Raw genomic sequence first — 20,385 nt, 5'->3', positions numbered from 1 at the left:
TCATCAATAATATTGTACCAATATTAATTTTTCTAGCATTGCTAAATAGTTGTACTGTGGTTATGTAAGGTGTTAACATTAGGGTAAGTTGGGTGAAGGGTGTACATGAGCTCTTTGCAATTTTTCTGTAAGTCTAAAATTAGTTTAAAATGAAAAATTAAGAACCCAAAATTCTACAATACTACCTTTCTTTTGTGTAAATTTATCTGTTTTAGTGGCTTTAAGAAACACTACAAGTTCATCCATGTTGAGCTATTTCAGGGAATCTGAGCAGGCAGGCTCTACTCTGTCTATGTACGTGTTATGTACATAGTTCTGCAAATAAAAGAAGTCCTTAATGACAGACCTACAGACTGCTCCCCTTCATTTGCTTTTAACTCTCTTCAACTAAGATAATGCATATAGTGATTTTCCTTTTTTCAGTCATAGATAGAATGGGCTTCATACAATGGGTTTCCACTGGGCTAAAACTCTGATGAAACTGACCTACTTTAAAAATTCACCATTTTAGGGGCGTCTGGGTGGCTCAGTTGGCTAAGTGTCTGACTTTGGCTCAGGTCATGATCTCACAGTTCATGGGTTCAAGCCCCATGTCAGGCTCTGTGCTGACAGCTTGGAGCCTGGAGCCTGATTCAGATACTGTGTCTTCCTCTCTTTCTGTTCCTCCCCCACTTGCACTCCGCCTCTCTCTCTCTCTCAAAAATAAATAAAGATTAAATTTTTTTTTTACCATTTTAAGAGTCCTAAGATACAAACAAATGCCTAGGTTCAGGACTATGAGTACCTGGCTTATTTTTCATGCTCAAGAATAGAACAAGAAATGGAGAGTTAGAACCTCAAAGCAGCCATTGTTACATTCTTTCCTATTCATTAAACATAATAATTTTTATTTTAAAGGGTTGTTTTCTTACTTAGAATATGCTGGAGAAACCCAATATGGGTTGTCTTCGGCTGCTTTAGCATGCCGCAAAATGGCTTCCCGGGGATTGCTGTCATCAGTTTTGTCCAAAGCAATGTTCTTCACAATGTATGATGACAGAGTGCCCCCATGGGTTCCAACCCGGCCACCACGACCTGTTTCAAAGGAAAAAAACCAATCAGATAATGGAATGAGCATGACAGTATATATGTATACCTTGTATACACTGTACTTATCTGAAAAGGCTGAGAATCCTTCAGTCCTGGCTTCCAAGGTGGCTAGTTACATGAGTAACAGAGTGAGGCCAGAACTTCACATTTACCCGATTTTTGGCATCCCCTATGGAATCAAGGTTTGGAGCACTCTGGGGCTTCTTCAGACCTTGGTTTGAGGTGCACAGATCTCAAGAATACTTCAGTATCATCCTTTCAGCTTTCACAACCAAAGTAGGAAATCACCAAACCTTAACTTTCCCATAACATTTTTAAATAGAAAGAGATGTTTTTTTGATGTGTTTTAGCTGTTTAACTTACATAGTGATACTAATGCAGCAGGAATTACAAATACTTTGCCATGAATATGCCTTAAAAACATTCCTCAGGCATGAACATTTGAAATTCAATTAATAAAAATAACCAATATTTGTTAGACACTATTTTTGCCTTAAACAAACACATCTTAGGGCTTGCCATCTCCCAGGTACCTTGTAGGAGAGAAAACAAGTAAGTTGAATACATTGATTCACATTATTTTATGGTGCTGGAACTGCTCCAGTAGACAGAAAGCTCTGTAAGGGCAGGGATTTGTTAAGATCTGCTAGATCCTTAACAGCTAGCCTGGTGCCTGGTACGCAAAAACGTATGACATTTTAGGAAAAATTAAAAAACAAAACAAAACAAAAACGCATGAAGAGCCAAACTGTGCTAAAAAATTAATTCTATAAATCAAAATAAGAGACTAAATAAGGCAGGAAAGAATTCATTGGGAAAGGATTTATGTGGCCAGTAACTATTACGGTACTTAGAGGAAGGAGAGAGCTCTTCAGGCTGAGGTGGTTGGGGAGGTCTTTGGGAAGAGATAGATCCAATTTGCGAAAGCTCAGAAGGCAGAGGTCACTTTGAGTGAGCGGAATGGCTTAAGTACAAAAGTATAGAAAGAGGACAATTCAATCAATGGGCATTTGCAGGCAGAAATGAACCAACAGTCAGTCATATCAGAAGATCAGAGTAGGAGAGAAGTGAGGTGGAATGCTCAGAAGTGAGTTTGAGTACACTAAGGAGAACCTTGATTCTCTGAAAATGCAAATGGAAGTGGGAAGCTTATGAAATTTGGGGGCAGTAGCAACATGAAAGCCAGAGGAGTTGGGGCACTGGGGTGGCTCAGTTGGTTAAGCACCTGGCTTTGGTTCAGGTCATGATCTCATGGTTTCATGAGTTCAAGCCCTGCATCAGGCTCTGCGCTGACAGCTCACGCTGTCTCTGTCTCTCTCAAAATAAATAAACTTAAAAAAAATTTTTTAAAAAGAAAAAAAAGAAAGCCAGAGAAATTGTAAATAAAAGCTGTGTATAAGATGGATGGAGGCAGGGTGGGGAGCAGAGAGAGAGACTGACTTGAGATAAGATGCCTAGTTAGAAGGGCTTTTCAATAATCCATGTAAGAATATTATTTGGGAACTTTGATTAGAATGGTGGCAGGGAAAATGAAAACAAAAAAAAGTTAAGATAGAGATGTGAAATGTTTCCAAAGCTGAAGGTGCAGGCCAAACAGATGTAGGCCCACAGCTGAGGTTCAAGATGAATGAACAAGTTAAAAGCTATATATAGGCTTAGGAGCCTAAGACAAGGGAAACCACACAAGCGATAGCTAGTAAAATGGGATTCCAGTAGAGGTATGTGTTCATGATAGCCAATGCTGTCTTGCTTTCTTCTGGTACCTATTTTCATAAAAACTCTAAGGACCTTTATTCATCTTGTAGGGGAATGGGCAGCTCCATTATATCAACAAAGAACTCAATGATTGTAACTTTTTGCCTTGTGTGAAACCTAATCCAGTCTGGATTCTAGTTAAAGTACCCAAATGTTGTATATGAAGCCAATATTGAGAGCAGTGGTTTTATCACCAGGTTCTAGGAGCCCCAAAGTACTACCAAGGTCACCTAAAAGAGCTCAAGTTAGACAGCAAGCAGAGAGGGCTCTAGGCTTCCTCTCCATTTTTATCAGTCTTATGCATCAGGATTCTGCATCAGATATTTAAACAAAAAGTTGCTAAAAAGAAAATGTCTAAAAACCACCATGTAGTAAAATCTCTCTGAAGACAAAGCAGCATCCAGGCAGAAAGCATCTTTCCAATTCTATACCAGTGACCCCACCCGGCCCCTCACCCCCCTCTGCAGATCACAGGTTAGACCACAGTCACCTGGGCCCGCTACAGGAGGTTCAGGTTTATGAGACTTCAGGGGATCCAGTCTGTCCTTCTCCAGCTGTTTCCTTGTACTCCGTTGGCGGGGCTCACGGAACATAGGCAAGGCATGAGCTACAAGAAGTCACAATTGAAAAATTTTATTATAATAATAACCCTTCCATCCCAAAACATAGCTGAAGCATGACTAACTAAAAGATGACATGGAAGTCATAATGACAGCCTTCATCTAATAATAAAAGACAGTCTTACTGTAACCAATTAGCCAATTTTGTTTGAGACCAGACTCATTGTTCACCTCTGCTGGCAACTAACGCCACTCAGGAAATACTGTCAAACACTGTCACGGAGACACCAGTGAGGCTCCCCATCTTCCAAGCCACGGGTAGCAGTTAAACTTAATTTCTGTGGTTTTGAAAAGAAACACTTAATGGGACTGCTTATTTTTTCTTGCAGGACCCAAATGTGAATAATGCCAACAGCTTGCCTGTCAGCCCTGAAGTTTCCTTAGATGCCTCATGAACACTAGAATCACTTCACACGTTTCTGAAATGTGACCACCTCTCAGGAGGAGTTGACAACACTGAGTAACCGGAAGGGAGGAGCACTTAGCCCACTAAGTGGGATAAAGGTTGCCTTGAATGCATGGAGGTGCCTGAATCTCCTGGCATGGTGACTTGATGGGGACTTTTCCCTACTTCTATATGGTGGACAAAACAAAAGAATAAGAATCCAAGTAGGATTTGTCCCATTGCTATTGGTTGCTCACTCAATGTCAGAATTAAATTTCATAATATAAAACAGTATATAAATGTAAAAGGGTAACAGTGATATTCTGTGGGACAGCAAGAGGGTTATTGGGGGAAAAGTTAAGTAATGATCTTTTTCTTGACCAAAAAATATGCCAGAATTATTTCTTTGGATCCTTACATGCTGAGTGAAACCTCTTTTAAAATAGAAAAAAATTTTTCCACGGGAGTGGGGAAGAGAAGGTAATGGGTTAATAGAGGTTCAAAGGGAATTTATAATATGAATGACAGAAACGTCTAAAATACCTAAAAAATTCTTCTAGTATCCCCCTACCCCTACCACCAGCTGGGGTCAGGACCATCTACCTCACCAGTAAAACATGCCTGCCTTGAGTCAGGGGAGCTGAGAAACACAGCCACCAGTCACTCTGTTGGGCAACACGACACAACAGTATTTTTAGGAGGGGGAAAAATAGCTTTTCACTTCAAACGACTGGAGGAATTTAAGTAGGCCGCGTGTAATTACATGAGCTAGACTGGTTGTGACACCGACTTTAACACTTCTACTCTTGCAAAAAGTGTCATGGGATCTCCTTACTGATCGTAAGCTCCAAGGGACTTGGTCTTACAGGAGACCCACCACCAGAGAGAAAACCCAGCAGTACAGCGCCCCCTGGGCTTTAGATGGAGACCCCGGTAAAGTCCACAGAGCATCAGCTCATCACAATTGCTACTGCATCCAAGACGTCCTTCCTAGACACTAGTGGTGACAGATCTGAGGCTGTGACTCTGGGAAAGACAAATCTGTCAGATTAACAAGGTTGTGTGACAAACCGGACAGAAGCTACTTATTCTGGTAAGATTTCTGGTGCCCACGGTAGTTCATTTTGTATCTAAATGTCTCTGGATCTATCACATGGTCACAGAGTCTCAGAGGAAGCTGACGGAGACCCTTTGCCTAGTCTCCTCACTCTCCTGATAACGTTCAGTTGTTCAACATCATACTGCAAGTCAGTAGTAGAACTGGACAAATCCAGGTCTCCTGATTCCAAGGCCAGCACTCTTTCTTGTTTATTCTTAGAACAGATTGTTATTCTTTAAAAGGCTGCTATGGAGTAATGCATTAGGCTCAAATAGGCTTTTCCCTTTTGGGTTGAAAGTTACATGAAATTACCCTGTCTCTGTGATGAGTCACAGAAGCTAAAGCAGTTAGCTGTTACATGACTCGCAGTTCTGTCCACATGATACTTTGTAATATATGCCTGGACTGTGAAAACTTTTTCTGTCTCTAAAGCCATGAGATCAACACCACATTACAGTAGAAGAGAGAGAGAAGACGATGGAGAGACCATGCTAACAACTTACGGGTGATGATGTAGTCCTGGGTTAGAGTCTCGGCTTGTTTCGCCTTCCGCTGGGTTTTAACCACACATAATTTTGCTCCCCTGGGGCGGGTAAGAGCACATTATTTTCTTTACTTGGTCTTACAAACAGAAAGTCATGTCAAAAACATTAGATACTTTCAGGAACACACTCTGTGCACACCATCTCGCCATGTCCTTGACTTTCTAAGGGATGGCAAAAGATGGGGCCTTGGTGATAGGGGATTAAATTTATGGGAAAGCAAGTCTGTCAATCAGTGGTTACCACTGAGGGAAAGGGTTGGAGAGGTAATCAGGCAACAGAACACTAGTTTAAAAAATCTATAGAAATAACCCAAAGATGTAAGCTAAGGAGATACAAGTAAAATTAACCAGTCTTTTCACCCTGAAGGTCGCACGGTTCAAATATTAGTTTATGTCTCATATGAAAGCAACCTGGGTGGTCTACACCCCAAGTGGCATTCGTCCACATCTCTAATGTAAGAGTACGAGTGTCTGGAACTGAGTTGGCTTGGCAGTGTTGTCACGGGGCTACTGCCCAAGAATGTGTGGGGTTAACCAAAAGTTTGATTAGGACATTTCACTTCTTCTTTAGCAATAATGAGCTATCCCTCTCAGGAAGCCAATACATATAAAAAAATTTCTTAAAGATTCCACACATAGAAGCTTCCAAATGGGTGCTATCAAATGGGGCTCATCATTTTCTCAAATGAAACAGACTCTCTCTCTCATTCTAATTACACTAGCATTTTCAATTCCTTTATTAAAAAACAAACAAAATCCTGTTTGTTCTTAAACACAATAAAAACTTTATTTTACAGGGCAAGAGTTCCAATGCTAGTGCACAAAGTTCCAAGGGAAGACCGACTGTCTGCTTCTATTTCTACCCAAACAAATTACAGCAATGAATATTCATTAACAGAGGATGAGTTTCCTTTCCTCAAAAAGGATGTGGGACCCAAAATAGGTTTACGGGGGACCCCAAAGAATTTAGCATGTGAACTTTAATACTAGCTGACCAAGGTTCCCTCTAAAGAAAGAGCTAACCAAGCATCGTACCTTAACTGAGACAAACAAAACCATCCTTTTTTGGGGGGTGGGTGACAAATGTCCACCTTTGTGCCCAAAGAAAATGAACACAATTGAGGAACTGGTTGAGCCTCCAGTGAAGTTTTCAGACTTTTGAAACACATTGGTATATTTAAGTCTAACATTTGGGGTGGGCACGGGATTGAAGAGGAAAGAATTTGTGCTGTCTCCTTCTGCTGGCAGAGAACAACCCCACACATCCAAACTGCTACCTGATAAAAGCCCAAACAGAAAGGGGACAAAACAGACTAGCTGTTTCCATTTCCCGTGAGGGGTGAGTTCCCTGCTTTGTTAATCCCCTACATGTATCACAGCTAATGCCATGTCCAGGGTGGTATGCAAAGTGGGCAGGACTTTTCCCCCCTTTGCACTCAACATTTCAGCTAAAGGACTGCAAATCCCCAGGAAACTTTCACTTTGAATTCTGTATGGATCAAGGGCAATATCCAAATCCTCTTTAAAGTACAATACCAGGAGTTTGAGGCTTTACTCTGTGCCAGCTGCATTTTCTAAAAGGGTGGATCCCCATCAAAGGGGGCAATAAGTAAAAGCAGGGTAGGAAAAGAAACCCTCCCCCCAGTTGTTGTCATCCATCTAAAACAGGCAAGACTTATGAAATACCTCTGACTCTTGTTGGGGTCATAATACACTTTAGCCAATCCATTTCCAGTTCCTACCATGATCTGGTTCAGCTTTGGATGCCACAGGCAGCGGACAACACTCTGAAAAGGAAAGGCATGGTAATCAACTAAAGAAGCCAAGTAAAAATGGGAAAAGTCCCGCTGGTGCTTTGATGGCTAGAGTCAGTTTACTAAACTGAATATCATCCTGATGGTTCCCCGTAATTTTTAGGACATTTTCCTCTAAACTATAAGGCTGTGTCCCTGAGGTTCAGTTCTATTCCATCACTTGTTATCTGTGTGATACCCTTTAAAGATGAACAAGTTGTTCCTTCCGACGCCCCTCCTCTCATTTCTTGATAACCCTGCAACCACAAGGTTAGGCTTCCCCAGCTCCAGTGCCATGTGAAGCTGGCATCTCGGAATGCTGAACCCACATAACTCAGTTCTGCTTACCACTGAAGCAGATTTAGATGTCAGTGTTTCATGTTTTTATACACACAATATGTCCCTCTGGACAGCAGATTGAAGCCAGGTGGTTATTGTTTTTAGTTCACAAAGATCCAAATCTCATAAAGCTTTTTCAGGAACAACACATATTTGCAGGCATTGAATAATATCTCCCTATCTATGAGATAAACCAGCAGGACAATAGCAGAAGTAAAACAGAGACACGGCATACAAAGACTTGACATTAACCTGAATGAAAAGCTATTTAAGAGAAGGTCCACTGGAAGTTACGATCCTTTGAATTCATTACTGGTAAGGAAAATAAGTGGTGCCCCGGGGTCAAAAAGAATGAGTTCTCAGTGAGAACTACAACCTGTTTTTAATTTGTCTGTAGTAAGAGGGCCGAGGTGGGAGGTTTAGCAGGGGGGAAATGATGAAGGGGGGTGGGGGAAGATGAAGCTAAAATTGGTAGGCAGAAACACCATGTCCTAGGTTCTGTGGATCTCATTCTGATAGAACAAGTAATGAGTGGAAACATCAATTCAAGATTTATTTAGAACCATCATGAGCCAAGCAATGCGCATGGACTAAGAAAAAAGGGTACAATTAGATACTGCTATTTTAGGTTCTAATAGTAAAATGAAAATCATGGCATCCTTGTCTCCCAAATCTCTCTCGGGCTGAGTCTCTCTGGTTTCCTCTCCCTAACCATCCTGCTCCTTTGTTAAGACAGAGTATCTGTGAATCTCCTCAATCCCTTTTGATAGAAATCCTGGCTCCCCACCTGCCTGGCAAAAAGTATGCATACAGTTATTCGGCTACAAATCCTTCTCTGAGATTCCTGAGGAACTTAAGAGGAAATGTAAGAGTCTGCAGGACTTCGAATTCATGTCTGATAATACTCTTTAAGAGCGGTTCTTAAGCTCTGCACCACTGAAGACAGCTGAGATGTTCTGCTGAGAAAATAAAATCAGAGTGGCTGTTTTTTCCTGGTTGGTAGGCAGTAAAATGAAGTTAAAAGGGCAGGTTTTTACAATTTTAGGTTTTCTTTCCACAACTTTTCTTAAATCTATGGTGCCTGTTACCCAGTGTCTACCAGCAAGTGCTAAAAGATGATAAAACATAAAATAGTGAGTATTAATAAAAAAAAAAAATCGAAAACAGTAAGCATCTTATATATAGAATGGCTTCTGGGGGAGGGTTGTCATTTTGTACACATGTCCGTGAAACCCACTTGATAATGTACGACTGTAAAAGACACATTTTATCTAACAAAACTGTGCTTGGTTGGTGAGATGGAATTAAGTATATCAACAGTTCATGGTCTACAAAGCACAGCCTGACTTACAGGTGCTCTGCCACTGAGATTAATTTGAGAACCAGGCCTTGACCACTGCAAATTTCCAGGTCATGGCCAGGTGCATGGAAACATGAGAAAAGTCACAAACATAACTTCATAAACCCTACCAAGAATAAGTTCATCCAAGTCAATACTCACCCTCATGTCACTGCTTACATGTCATCATGTGAAGACTGACCCTTTTAAAACTGTACCCCACAACTCTCCTTATTTTGCTTTTTCATGTTTCTAAAACATGTTCCACCTTTTAACATAATATATAATTTGTCGTTAATTTTGCTTATTATCTGCCTCCCCAGTGTGAACATAGTTTGCACACAGGCAGAGATCTTGGTGTGTTTCGGGTGGGAGTGTTTCCCAAATGCCCAGTTTAGTGTGTGGTGCTCAATAAATATTTGTTGCACCCAAGCCTAAATGGACTGCTTTGCTAAGTGGAGTTAGAGACAATTTTCAAGTTAAAATCATTACTACCTATGGAGAACAATTTTATTTCTCCAGATCATTATTATACTCAAATATCCTACAAACAAAGTAGGGTTCGTTTCCTCCCAGTGTGGTCCTAAATAAAGGGATGTGCATGAACCAGAGAGCGAGAGAAGATAGTAAGAGGGACTTTCAAGGGCCCTCCGAAATCCCAGCCACCTACAGATGGCCCCAGGACAGTCTTAAGGACATAGTATTAAAGGTATTTCTCTTCCTTGGTTCTCTAGAAGTCTGGCTAAGCAGTGTAAGATTACTGGTTCTCAAATATGTTTTCAAGTGAGCAGGGTGCAGAATTGGAGAAGATCCACAGTGTAGGCCTGGTAAATTCCAAGACACCCAGCCAAATAGGCAGTTTCCAGGGGCAGCAGGTTACCGTTACTCTCTCCCTCTACGCTGAGGGTGTAAATGTTAGAGAGAGGCCAACTGCCCAGGCCAACAGACCAATGTCTGATTGCTTTCTAGGGAGTCCAAAGTCAGGGCACTGCACCTCTATTCCTGTTCACGTCCTCTACCCTCTACAGCTCTTAGACGCACACATGGCTGGTCAGCATAAACACTCAGGGAGAAGCACATTTACCCTCCTTTTCACATGGAAGCAGGGAGAATGCAAATAAGACCCGCTGAACTAAACAGTCATTCCAGAGCTCCATCCATTGTGGCGATGAGTCACCAAAGCAGCCAATGAGGGCTCTGCGAGCAGTCTAACTTAGGCAAAGGATACTTAAGGCTCAATTACCCTAAGACTGGTTATTAATCAAATACTACAGGGATTCCAAAACATGGAATGAAGAAACAGAATTCAAAGTCAAAGGTGGGTGGGCCTTTTCTGTTTATTAATATTTATTGTGTGTGTTTAGCTAACCTTTGTAAACTTTGCAGCTAATGCGGCTCCACACTTTGTCCTGTCAAGGAAATGCATCTTAGAGCAGAGAGCTGGCCATCTGCCAAACCAAACAATCCCTGAGACAGCGGCAGGGCTGGGGAGCAAGCCGAGCTGCCACGCTGCTAACTTGTCAAACATACATACCGGGCTTTACTTAACAACAATGGGACACGTGCCTGCTAGAAACCCAACGAACTATCAGAAGACAGATGAGCTATAGTTACTTAAAGAGAGTGCATTCAATCAAGCAACCATCCACCCAAGACTTCCTTCGTCCTCTGGCCTGGAGGAGGTGCTTCTGTGGCTGGGGGTTGACACAGTTAGACTGACAGATTTCCTGAGCAATGCAGCAAACATAGGGTACATAACATGTCTGAATGGCAGGACCAGAGAAGAATATGGCGCGAGAGCTACAAGGATCCAAGGAAAAGCCTTCACACCGTATCATGAGATTCAAATGGCGGAAGACTACTATAGTGCAAAGAACTAGATTCTGAAAATAGTCTGCATCTTTTAATATACTGATTTGCTTAATTAAATTAATAAAGCATTTTATTCTCACACTAAGCTACTTCATCCTACCAAAACAATGCGGGTCCACTAATGGCCTCCTCTAGCTACCTAAGCTGAACTCCATTTTAGCATAAAATTAGGTTCAGTCTTGTAGACCAAAGCCTACCTTCATTTTAGCATTATAATTTGGTAGTGCAAATTATATTTGGTAGTGCAATCTGCCCCAAAGGTACTTAACTCTAGCAGCAGCCAGAAAGAGACGGTACTAGGGCTGGAGATCATAAACAAGATGACAGGAAGGAGGTACGAGACTAATGTGCTTAATACAGAGATCTTTCTTCTCCGCAGGGACCAAAGGAAAAAGAGGGCGGTGGGCTGGGGAGAAAAAGAGCACTGTGTACAAATAGCAGTATCAATATTCCAAAACAGGAATTTCGGAATTACCCCTCAGCAAAAATAAAAAGGCCACAAAAAATTCCAAATAATTTGTTTCTGTGGTTTTTCTGGTTTACTTTAAGCAAAATCATGGAAGCAAATAAAGACAGGAGAAGGAAACCAATGAGAGAAATGAATTTATATTTTAGGACATGGTGGGAAGGGAACTACTAAGTATCTGGAACTTTATATTATTTAAAGTAATTGAATCCTTGCAACAATACTACAAAATTAGTAACGTCAGTCTCATTTCACAAGAACAAGAAACGGAGGCTTGTAGGAGGGTGTATGACTTTCCTAAGGCCACATAACTTGTAGAGAGAGGAGCTGGGATCAGTGGGGAGGTTTTCTCAACTCCAGTGCTCATTTCCTGATACTACTTAATTATGCAAAGTCCTGTTTTAGAAGAGGGGGAGGAAGGGCTGTGGGAGATTTGAAATCATTCCCAAACCCACCTCAGCCAGAAGTAGAAATCTTAGCAAGTTTATATTAAAAAGCAGATGGTATAACTAAAATCATAAAGGAAAAGGCCCACTACTACCCAGGTCATAAATGTTACTATAAAAGAAATCAATGCCTGTGTAATATCCGAGGCATCTGTAATACACATATCTAAACACACCCTTATTCTACTTTACATGCTAAAAGAAGCCTAACATCCTTCATAATTTTATATCTTAAACATGATTATGATGAAACACACTTCCTGATCCTTCCCAGCTGCTGACCCACACTGTAAACCAAACTCCATCTGGTTTTTTCATGTTTGGTTTTTGTCACATAGTACACGAATGGATAACTTAACTAGCGATCCTTTGGGAGAACAAGCATTTTTCAGAATTTTCAAATAAGGAGCCTTACACCTGTCTATGAAGGAGACGGTCCAATTGTTTTGCAGACCTGTGCAGTGGCAGCCTTGTAGTCATGGACATCCTCGGGAATACCCAGTGCATTTGAGTGGCTGCTTGTGCGCTGATTCCCAAGGCTAAGATCACAGATCAAGATGAGTCCAAAATAAACAAAAAGCAGATGAAAATGGAAAAATACTGGAGAAAGAACTTTCTTCAAATTTCACTCACCCAAGGTTTATTTCACAGAAGGAAAAACTGCTTTCTAGATTAAAATACTGAACCACAGAGGTAGAAGAGTAAGATGGGAATTCTTTATACTTTTCTAGGCTGTTTGTCCTGTCCTGCCAAAGCTCTGCTTTTCCCAAACTTGGATTATTCTGCAGTATGCATGGACCATGGGGCTCGGCCTCATCCCTCTGAAGTTCAGAAAGCAAACCTGGCGAATAAGCCTCAGTCTCCAATAAATACAACTCTTCAACACCCACCTGATCTCCATGGAGACATCCCTCAAATGGAAAAAATTAAAGACAGACATTTTCTCTGCTCTTCTAAGTCCACACCTATCCTTTTTTTCCTCCTCCAACTCCAAGGAAGCCCTACCATGAAGGCCAGACATGTACCAACCGTCACTCTCGGCTGGAAATCTTCTCAACATTCCCCCCTTCCCTGCCCCAAATAATTTTCTGATAACCCAGATAGCATCTCAATGGTGAAAAGAAAAAAAAGGCCACACCATTTTTATAGATGTAGGGTTTGCTGCAGAAAAACCAAACAAGGAAAATGTTGCTCTATACCTGCCATAAATATCTGATAAAGATGTACAGATTATGCCTTTTACAAACTAGCACCCAATTATCGAATTAATTCTCATCAAACCCATGAAAAATTCATTTATTAAAATCTTTTCATTTTCAGCCTATGCTCTAAAATTAAGGTAACTGTTAAAGCAACAAAAATCCGAAAACCTGGTAGTTGTCCTCGGCACTAAATGAATCACATCTGTATCTGATAATAAAAATGCCTAAAGAATGTCATCACAAGAAAAAGTTCTCAGAGAAAACGGAAGGTCTCTTGGGTAAGAAAATTAAATACAATTTTCTTCGTCTAATTCAAAACACTAATGTTAGTTCGCTCCAATCCACTTATTTGAGAAGAATTTATAAAGGCAAAGAAAGCACAAATAATGACTGAAGAAAACTGGTAATTACTCTCATTAACAACATTCTGGGAGCAGGAAACGGGAGGCTGGAAGCTGGAGTCCACAAGATGAGTGACACCTGTGGTGAAGCCCACCAGGCAACTATCCCAGAGGTCCCACACCACAGTGATCCACATAGAAGCAGCACTTACTGGAGGCACAGTCCCACAATTCTGGCAGAGCTTCCCACTGGTGGGCACAGGATAGTTCCAGGTGTGCTGAAACAGGGAGCTGCTCGGGACTGAAATGGGCCTAGGGCACTAGAGCCTTAGGCAAATCAGTTCCAGCAAAGAGGAGCCTTATCTGTTTATACCACACATTATCATTATGGGCACCAGGTTGAGAAAAAGCTTCCAAAGCACTACCTAATGCCATGTCTCTCACTCTAATCTACACAGACCCAGGACTCTTTATCCTTCTTCATTTATGAAGAGTTAGAGATGGCCAAGGGCGTACATGAAAAACCCACAGCTAACATCATATTCAGTGGTGAAAAACTGAGAGAAAAAAGAGAAAATGGTGAAAATTCAGTGGTGAAAAATTCAGTGGTGAAAAAAAAAGAGAAAATCTTTTTCCTAAGATCAGGAACAAGATAAAAATGTCCACTCTCACCATTTTTATTGAACATAGTACTGGAAGTCCTAGCTATAGCAATCAGACAAGAAAAAGAAATCAAAGGCATCCACACTGGTAAGGAAAAAGTAAAACTTTTCTATTTGCAGATCACATGACATTATATATAGAAATCTCTAAAGACCACCAAAAAACTATTAGAACTAACAAATGAATTTGGTAAGGTCACAGGAAACAAAATCAATATACAGAAATCCATCACATTCCTATACACTAATAATAAAGTGGCAGAAAGAGAAATTAAGAAAACAATCTCATTTAAATTGCACCCAAAATAACAAATTACCTAGAAATAAGCTTAACCAAAGAGGGGAAAGACCTTTATTCTGAAATAAAAAACAGTGATGAAAGAAATTAAAGATGACACAAATGGTAAGATGTTCCATGCTCATGGAGTGGAAGAAAAAACATTGTTAAAATGTCCACATTACCTAAAGCAATCTATGGATTTAATGCAATCCCTATCAAAACACCAACAGCATTCTTCACAGAACTAGAACAAAGAATTCTTAAAATGTGTATGGAACCACCAAAGACCCCAGATAGCCAAAGCAATCTTGAAAAAGAGGAACAAAACCGGAGGTATCACAATCCCAGATGTCAAGATATACTACACCAAGCTGCACTAATCAAAACAGTATAGTACTGGCACAAATACAGACACATAAATCAAGAGACCAGAATAGAGAGCCCAGAAGTAAATCCATAATTATACGGTCAATTAATCTTCAACAAAGGAGTTGAGAATATGCAATGGGGGGAGAAAAAAAGTTTCTTCAACAAATAGTGCTGGGAAAACTGGATAGCTACATGAAAAAGAAATGGAACTGGACCCCCTTCTCACACCATATACAGAAATAAACTCAAAGTGGATTAAGGACCTAAATGTGAGACCTGAAACCATAAAAATCTTAGAAGAGAGCACAGGGAGAAATTTCTCTGACACTGGTCATGGCAACATTTTTCTAGATATGTTTCTTAAGGCAAGGGAAACAAAAGCAAAAACAAACTATTGGGTCTACATCAAAACAAAAAGCTGCTGCACAGCAAACTATCAATAAAACTAAACAACAACCTACTGAATGGGAGAAGATATTTGCCTATGACATATCCGATAAAGAGTTAGTATCCAAAATACATAAAGAACTTATATAACTCAACACCCAAAAAACAATCTGATTAAAGAATGGGCAAAGGACTTGAACAGACATTTTTCCAAAGAAGACATGTAGATGGCCAAAAGACACATGAAAAGATGCTCGATATCACTCATCATCAGGGAAATGCAAATCAAAACCACAATGAGATATCACCTCATACCTGTCAGAATGACTAAAATCAAACACACAAGAGACAACAAATGTTGGTGATGATGTGGAAAAAAATATACCCTTACTCACTGTTGGTGGAAATGCGAACTGGTACAGTTTTGAGGAACTTGAGGTTCCTCAAAAAATTAAAAATATAATTGCCGTATCATCCAGTAATTCCACTACCTAGGATTTACCCAAAGAAAATGACAACACTAATTCAAAAAGATATACGCACCCCTATGCTTATCGCAGCATTATTTACAATAGCCTAATTACGGAAGCAACCCAAGTGCCCATCAAAGGACGAATGGATGAAGAAGATGTGGTATATATATACAATGAAATATTACTCAGCCATAAAAAAGAACGAAGTCTTGCCATTTGCAACAACATAGAAGGATCTTCAGGGTATAATGCTAAGTGAAATAAGTCAGTTGGAGAAAGACAAATACTATGACCCCACTCATAAGTGAAATTTAAGGAGCAAAACAAACCAGCAAAGATAAAAAGAGACAAACCAGAGTTAAGAGTCTCTTAACTATAGAGAACAGATGGTTACCAAAGGGGAGGTGGGTGGAGGATAGGTGAAAGAGATGATGGGGATTAAGAGTATACTTCTCCTGATGAGCACAGAGTAACATAAAGAATTAAGTCACCATATTGTACACCTGAAACTAATACAACACTGTGTGCTAACTACACTGGAATTAAAACTTTAAAAAAGATAGAGATGGGCATAAAGATAATAACCATACATCCTCTTCTTTTTTTTTTTTTTTTTTAATTTTTTCCCAACGTTTTTTATTTATTTTTGGGACAGAGAGAGACAGAGCATGAACGGGGGAGGGGCAGAGAGAGAGGGAGACACAGAATCGGAAATAGGCTCCAGGCTCCGAGCCATCAGCCCAGAGCCTGACGCGGGGCTCGAACTCACGGACCGCGAGATCGTGACCTGGCTGAAGTCGGACGCTTAACCGACTGCGCCACCCAGGCGCCCCTACATCCTCTTCTTATATGAATAAACAAAGAACAAGTGGATAAAGCTGTTAAATCCCTAACTACAAGATAAGAAATATACATAATTAGATCTTGGAAATCATCAAGTATGTAAACCCTCTCCCTCCTCCCCCCAAGTAAAGGAAAAACTCAATGTTCAAAAATGAACTATACAGGATATGTAAAGCACTATTTATCTTAATATAGTACGGGTAAAGATGTTTTACTAATCATACTCTTTTACTTAGTCCTTTGGGGGTCTCGCAACCCCTCCTCATTCATGACATAGCATTATCTATCACTCCAAAAAAGAAAAAACAACACTATCCTGGGATATGTGTTAATTATAGACCCCTTTCTTCCTCACACTATATATAATTGTGGGAGTTTGGCCAGAGTTCCAACAGAACAGCTGGAAAACTTGTTACCAAAGATCGTTCATCAAATTCAAGTTGGGAGAGGAAAAACTGTCACAGAATGTCCTACAAGACATGAAGTCTTTCACTGGTCTGCTATCAGTGGGAAGTAATACAGTGTTGGGGTTAGACAACAGAGCACTAGTCGTTAGTGCATTATATGTTTCCACATTGTATAAAGAATAGTGTGTCATTCTCAACACCTTTAAACATCTATAAAATCAAGTTCTCTGGCTATTCGGGGTCTTTGTGGTTCCATACAAATTTTAGGATTGCTTGTTCTAGCTTTGAGAAGAATGCTGGTGCAATTTTGACTGGGATTGCACTGAATGTGTACAGTGCTTTGGGTAGTATTGACATTTTAACAGCATTTATTCTTCCAATCCATAAGCATGGAATGCTTTTCCATTTCTTTGTATCTTCTTCAATTTCCTTCATAAGCTTTCTATAGCTTTCAGCATACGGATCTTTTACATCTTTGTTTAGGTTTATTCCTAGGTATTTTATGATTCTTGGTGCGAGTGTGAATGGATCAGTTTCTTTGTTTCTCTTTCTGTTGCTTCATTATTGGTGTATAAAAATGCAACCGATTTCTGTACATTAATTTTGTATCCTTCGACTTTGCTGAATTCATGTATCAGTTCTAGCAGACTTTTGGTGGAGTCTGTCGGGTTTTCCATGTAGAGTATCACGTCATTTGCAAAAAGTAATATTGAAGAAAACCAAAGTGGGAGGCATCACAATCCCAGACTTTAGCCTCTACTACAAAGCTGTAATCATCAAGACAGCATGGTATTGGCACAAAAACAGACACATAGACCAATGGAATAGAATAGAGACTCCAGAATTGGACCCACAAATGTATGGCCAACTAATCTTTGGCAAAGCAGGAAAGAATATCCAATGGAAAAAAGACACTCTCTTTAACAAATGGTGCTGGGAGAACTGGACAGCAACATGCAGAAGGTTGAAACTAGACCACTTTCTTACACCATTCATAAAAATAAACTTAAAATGGATGAAAGACCTGAATGTGAGACAGGAAACCATCAAAACCCTAGAGGAGAAAGCAGGAAAAGACCTCTCTGACCTCAGCCGTAGCAATTTCTTACTTGACACATCTCCAAAGGCAAGAGAATTAAAAGCAAAAATGAACTATTGGGACCTCATGAAGACAAAAAGCTTCTGCACTGCAAAGGAAACAATCAACAAAACTAAAAGACAACCAACGGAATGGGAAAAGATATTTGCAAACGACATATCAGACAAAGGAATAGTATCCAAAATCTGTAAAGAACTCGCCAAACTCCACACCCGAAAAACAAATAATCCAGTGAAGAAATGGGCAGAAAACATGAATAGACACTTTTCTAAAGAAGACATCCAGATGGCCAACAGGCACATGAAAAGATGCTCAATGTCACTCCTCATCAGGGAAATACAAATCCAAACCACACTGAGATACCACCTCATGCCGGTTAGAGTGACTAAAATGAACAAATCAGGAGACTATAGATGCTGGAGAGGATGCGGAGAAACGGGAACCCTCTTGCACTGTTGGTGGGAATGCAAACTGGTGCAGCCGCTCTGGAAAACAGTGTGGAGGTTCCTCAAAAAATTAAAAAGAGATCTACCCTATGACCCAGCAATAGCACTGCTAGGAATTTACCCAAGGGATACAGGAGTGCTGATGCATGGGGGCACTTGTACCCCAATGTTTACAGCAGCACTTTCAACAATAGCCAAATTATGGGAAGAGCCTAAATGTCCATCAACTGATGAATGGAGAAAGAAATTGTGGTTTATATACACAATGGAATACTACGTGGCAATGACAAAGAATGAAATATGGCCTTTTGTATCAACGTGGATGGAACTGGAGAGTGTGATGCTAAGTGAAATAAGTCATACAGAGAAAGACAGATACCATATGTTTTCACTCTTATGTGGATCCTGAGAAACTTAACAGAAGACCAGGGGGGAGGGGAAGGGGGAAAAAAAAGTTACAGGGAAGGAAGGAGGCAAACCATAAGAGACTCTTAAATACTGAGAACAAACTGAGGATTGATGGGGGGGTGGGAGAGAGGGGAAAGTGGGTGATGGGCATTGAGGAGGGCACCTGTTGGGATGAGCACTGGGTGTTGAATGGAAAACATTTTGACAATAAATTATATTTAATGTAAAAAAATCAAGTTTTTCTTTTCTGATATTTTGTAAAGGAGTCAAGTATTTTTCTCCTTCAGGGTTGTACTATCAAGTGGCTAATTCTTCACTCAGTTTTGTCGTTCATGGTAATCGTATCTATACAAGGAAATATAAATAAGTTTAAATACCAATTAAATAAAATCCCAAACTCTCATGTAGAGAAGAGAAAAAATGTTTCTATTTAATCAAAAGGGTAATACTGACTTTTGCCACTGTTTTCACTTGTCCAGAAATGGAAGCAAAACAGTAAACAGAAAACATTTCTTTGAAACTGCTGACACCAATAAGTAGCAGATACCTTTTAATATAGCATGTTACAGGGTTAAATGTCACTAGAAAATGAGTAAACTATTAAACTGAACAAGCCCTCCTTTTGGTCCTCATTCTTTCGCTTTCAATGATTTATGAAGTCTAAAGTAGCATGTGATTGCCACTTCAACTCAATATAACTCTAAAAATGAGATCATTTCACACAGATTCTCAAATAGATAATTACAGGAAAGGCATCTCACTATAGACTTTGAATGTGAATTCCTATAGCAACCATTATTTCAAAGAAGAGCATGGCTGAAAAGAGAGTATCAGAGATAAGAGAAATGTTGAGAAAATATGAGCCACAAGGAAATGTTTAAAAAAAAAAAAAACCAACTAAGTTTGGTTCCCTTAGACAAGACTGAACAGAAACTTTATAAGAGGAAACAGAGGATGTTGGCCAGCTGTTCTCCAACTCCATGAGGACTGGAGTAAAGGATGTGGGCTCTAAGCATACGAATGTGAGGCTAAAGTACAGAGGAAAAAGAAAAAGATCTGATGGTAAGAGATTTCAACAGGAATGAACTCTTTGGGAGGGCTGCAAAATCTTCTCTTAAGAGTAAGTCTAAATTTCATATAAAAGAGGTAAGCTGTGGTTCACAGAACAGGAGACAGATTCTGGAAGATCACATTGAGAAACTGAACAAAGTATGCTTGATGCCAGATGGCAGCTAATTAAGCAAAAGCCAGGAGCTTTGCCTGTGACGCAGTTATGTCAAGGGAACATGCCACCAGAATAGGAGAAGGGACCTACACCAAGATCAACGACAGTATTTTACTTCCTATGATATGAACGTCCTCACAAACGTGCAGGAATCTTAGAAGCTTCCTCCTAGTCACATCTACTGCAATCTGTACTACTTCATTATGCATTTTCCATTACCATTGTCATTTTTTTAATGAAAAAAAAAAAAAAAGAAAAAAGAAAACTGGTTTGGGTGAGACAAAGGAAACATTCCACTCAGTCCTCCCTCTGAACACAGTTATATAAGACAGAAGGCATGGAACACCTACTCGAGGACTCTGAAAAGTAAATAGTATAGGTGGATTGGGGAATTAGTCCCAAATTCAAAGCATCACTGAAGCAGAAGTGAGTTTACCATTTCCCTCATTCTGGTACTTCCTCTATCCCCCACCCCAAATCTGTGATGCACAAAAAT

At 40.1% G+C, this 20,385-nt stretch overlaps 1 protein-coding gene across 1 annotated transcript in view; it reads right to left on the bottom strand.

The window, feature by feature from the left end:
• WDR70 (WD repeat domain 70) overlaps positions 1-20,385 on the bottom strand; it is a 298,457-nt gene that overhangs the window by 18,192 nt on the left and 259,880 nt on the right. The window contains exons 14-17 of the mRNA XM_078445080.1: positions 7,179-7,279; positions 5,452-5,531; positions 3,335-3,451; positions 912-1,074 (exon numbers count right to left, since the gene is read on the bottom strand). Of these exons, the coding sequence (XP_078301206.1) occupies positions 912-1,074; positions 3,335-3,451; positions 5,452-5,531; positions 7,179-7,279 (461 nt within the window). The remainder of the gene's footprint in view (positions 1-911; positions 1,075-3,334; positions 3,452-5,451; positions 5,532-7,178; positions 7,280-20,385) is intronic.

This window comes from Panthera onca, chromosome A1, assembly GCF_046562875.1.
Source record: "Panthera onca isolate mPanOnc1 chromosome A1, mPanOnc1 haplotype 2, whole genome shotgun sequence".
In the NCBI taxonomy this organism is placed as follows: Eukaryota; Metazoa; Chordata; class Mammalia; order Carnivora; family Felidae; genus Panthera; species Panthera onca.
This window is presented reverse-complemented; position numbering and strand designations above follow the sequence as displayed.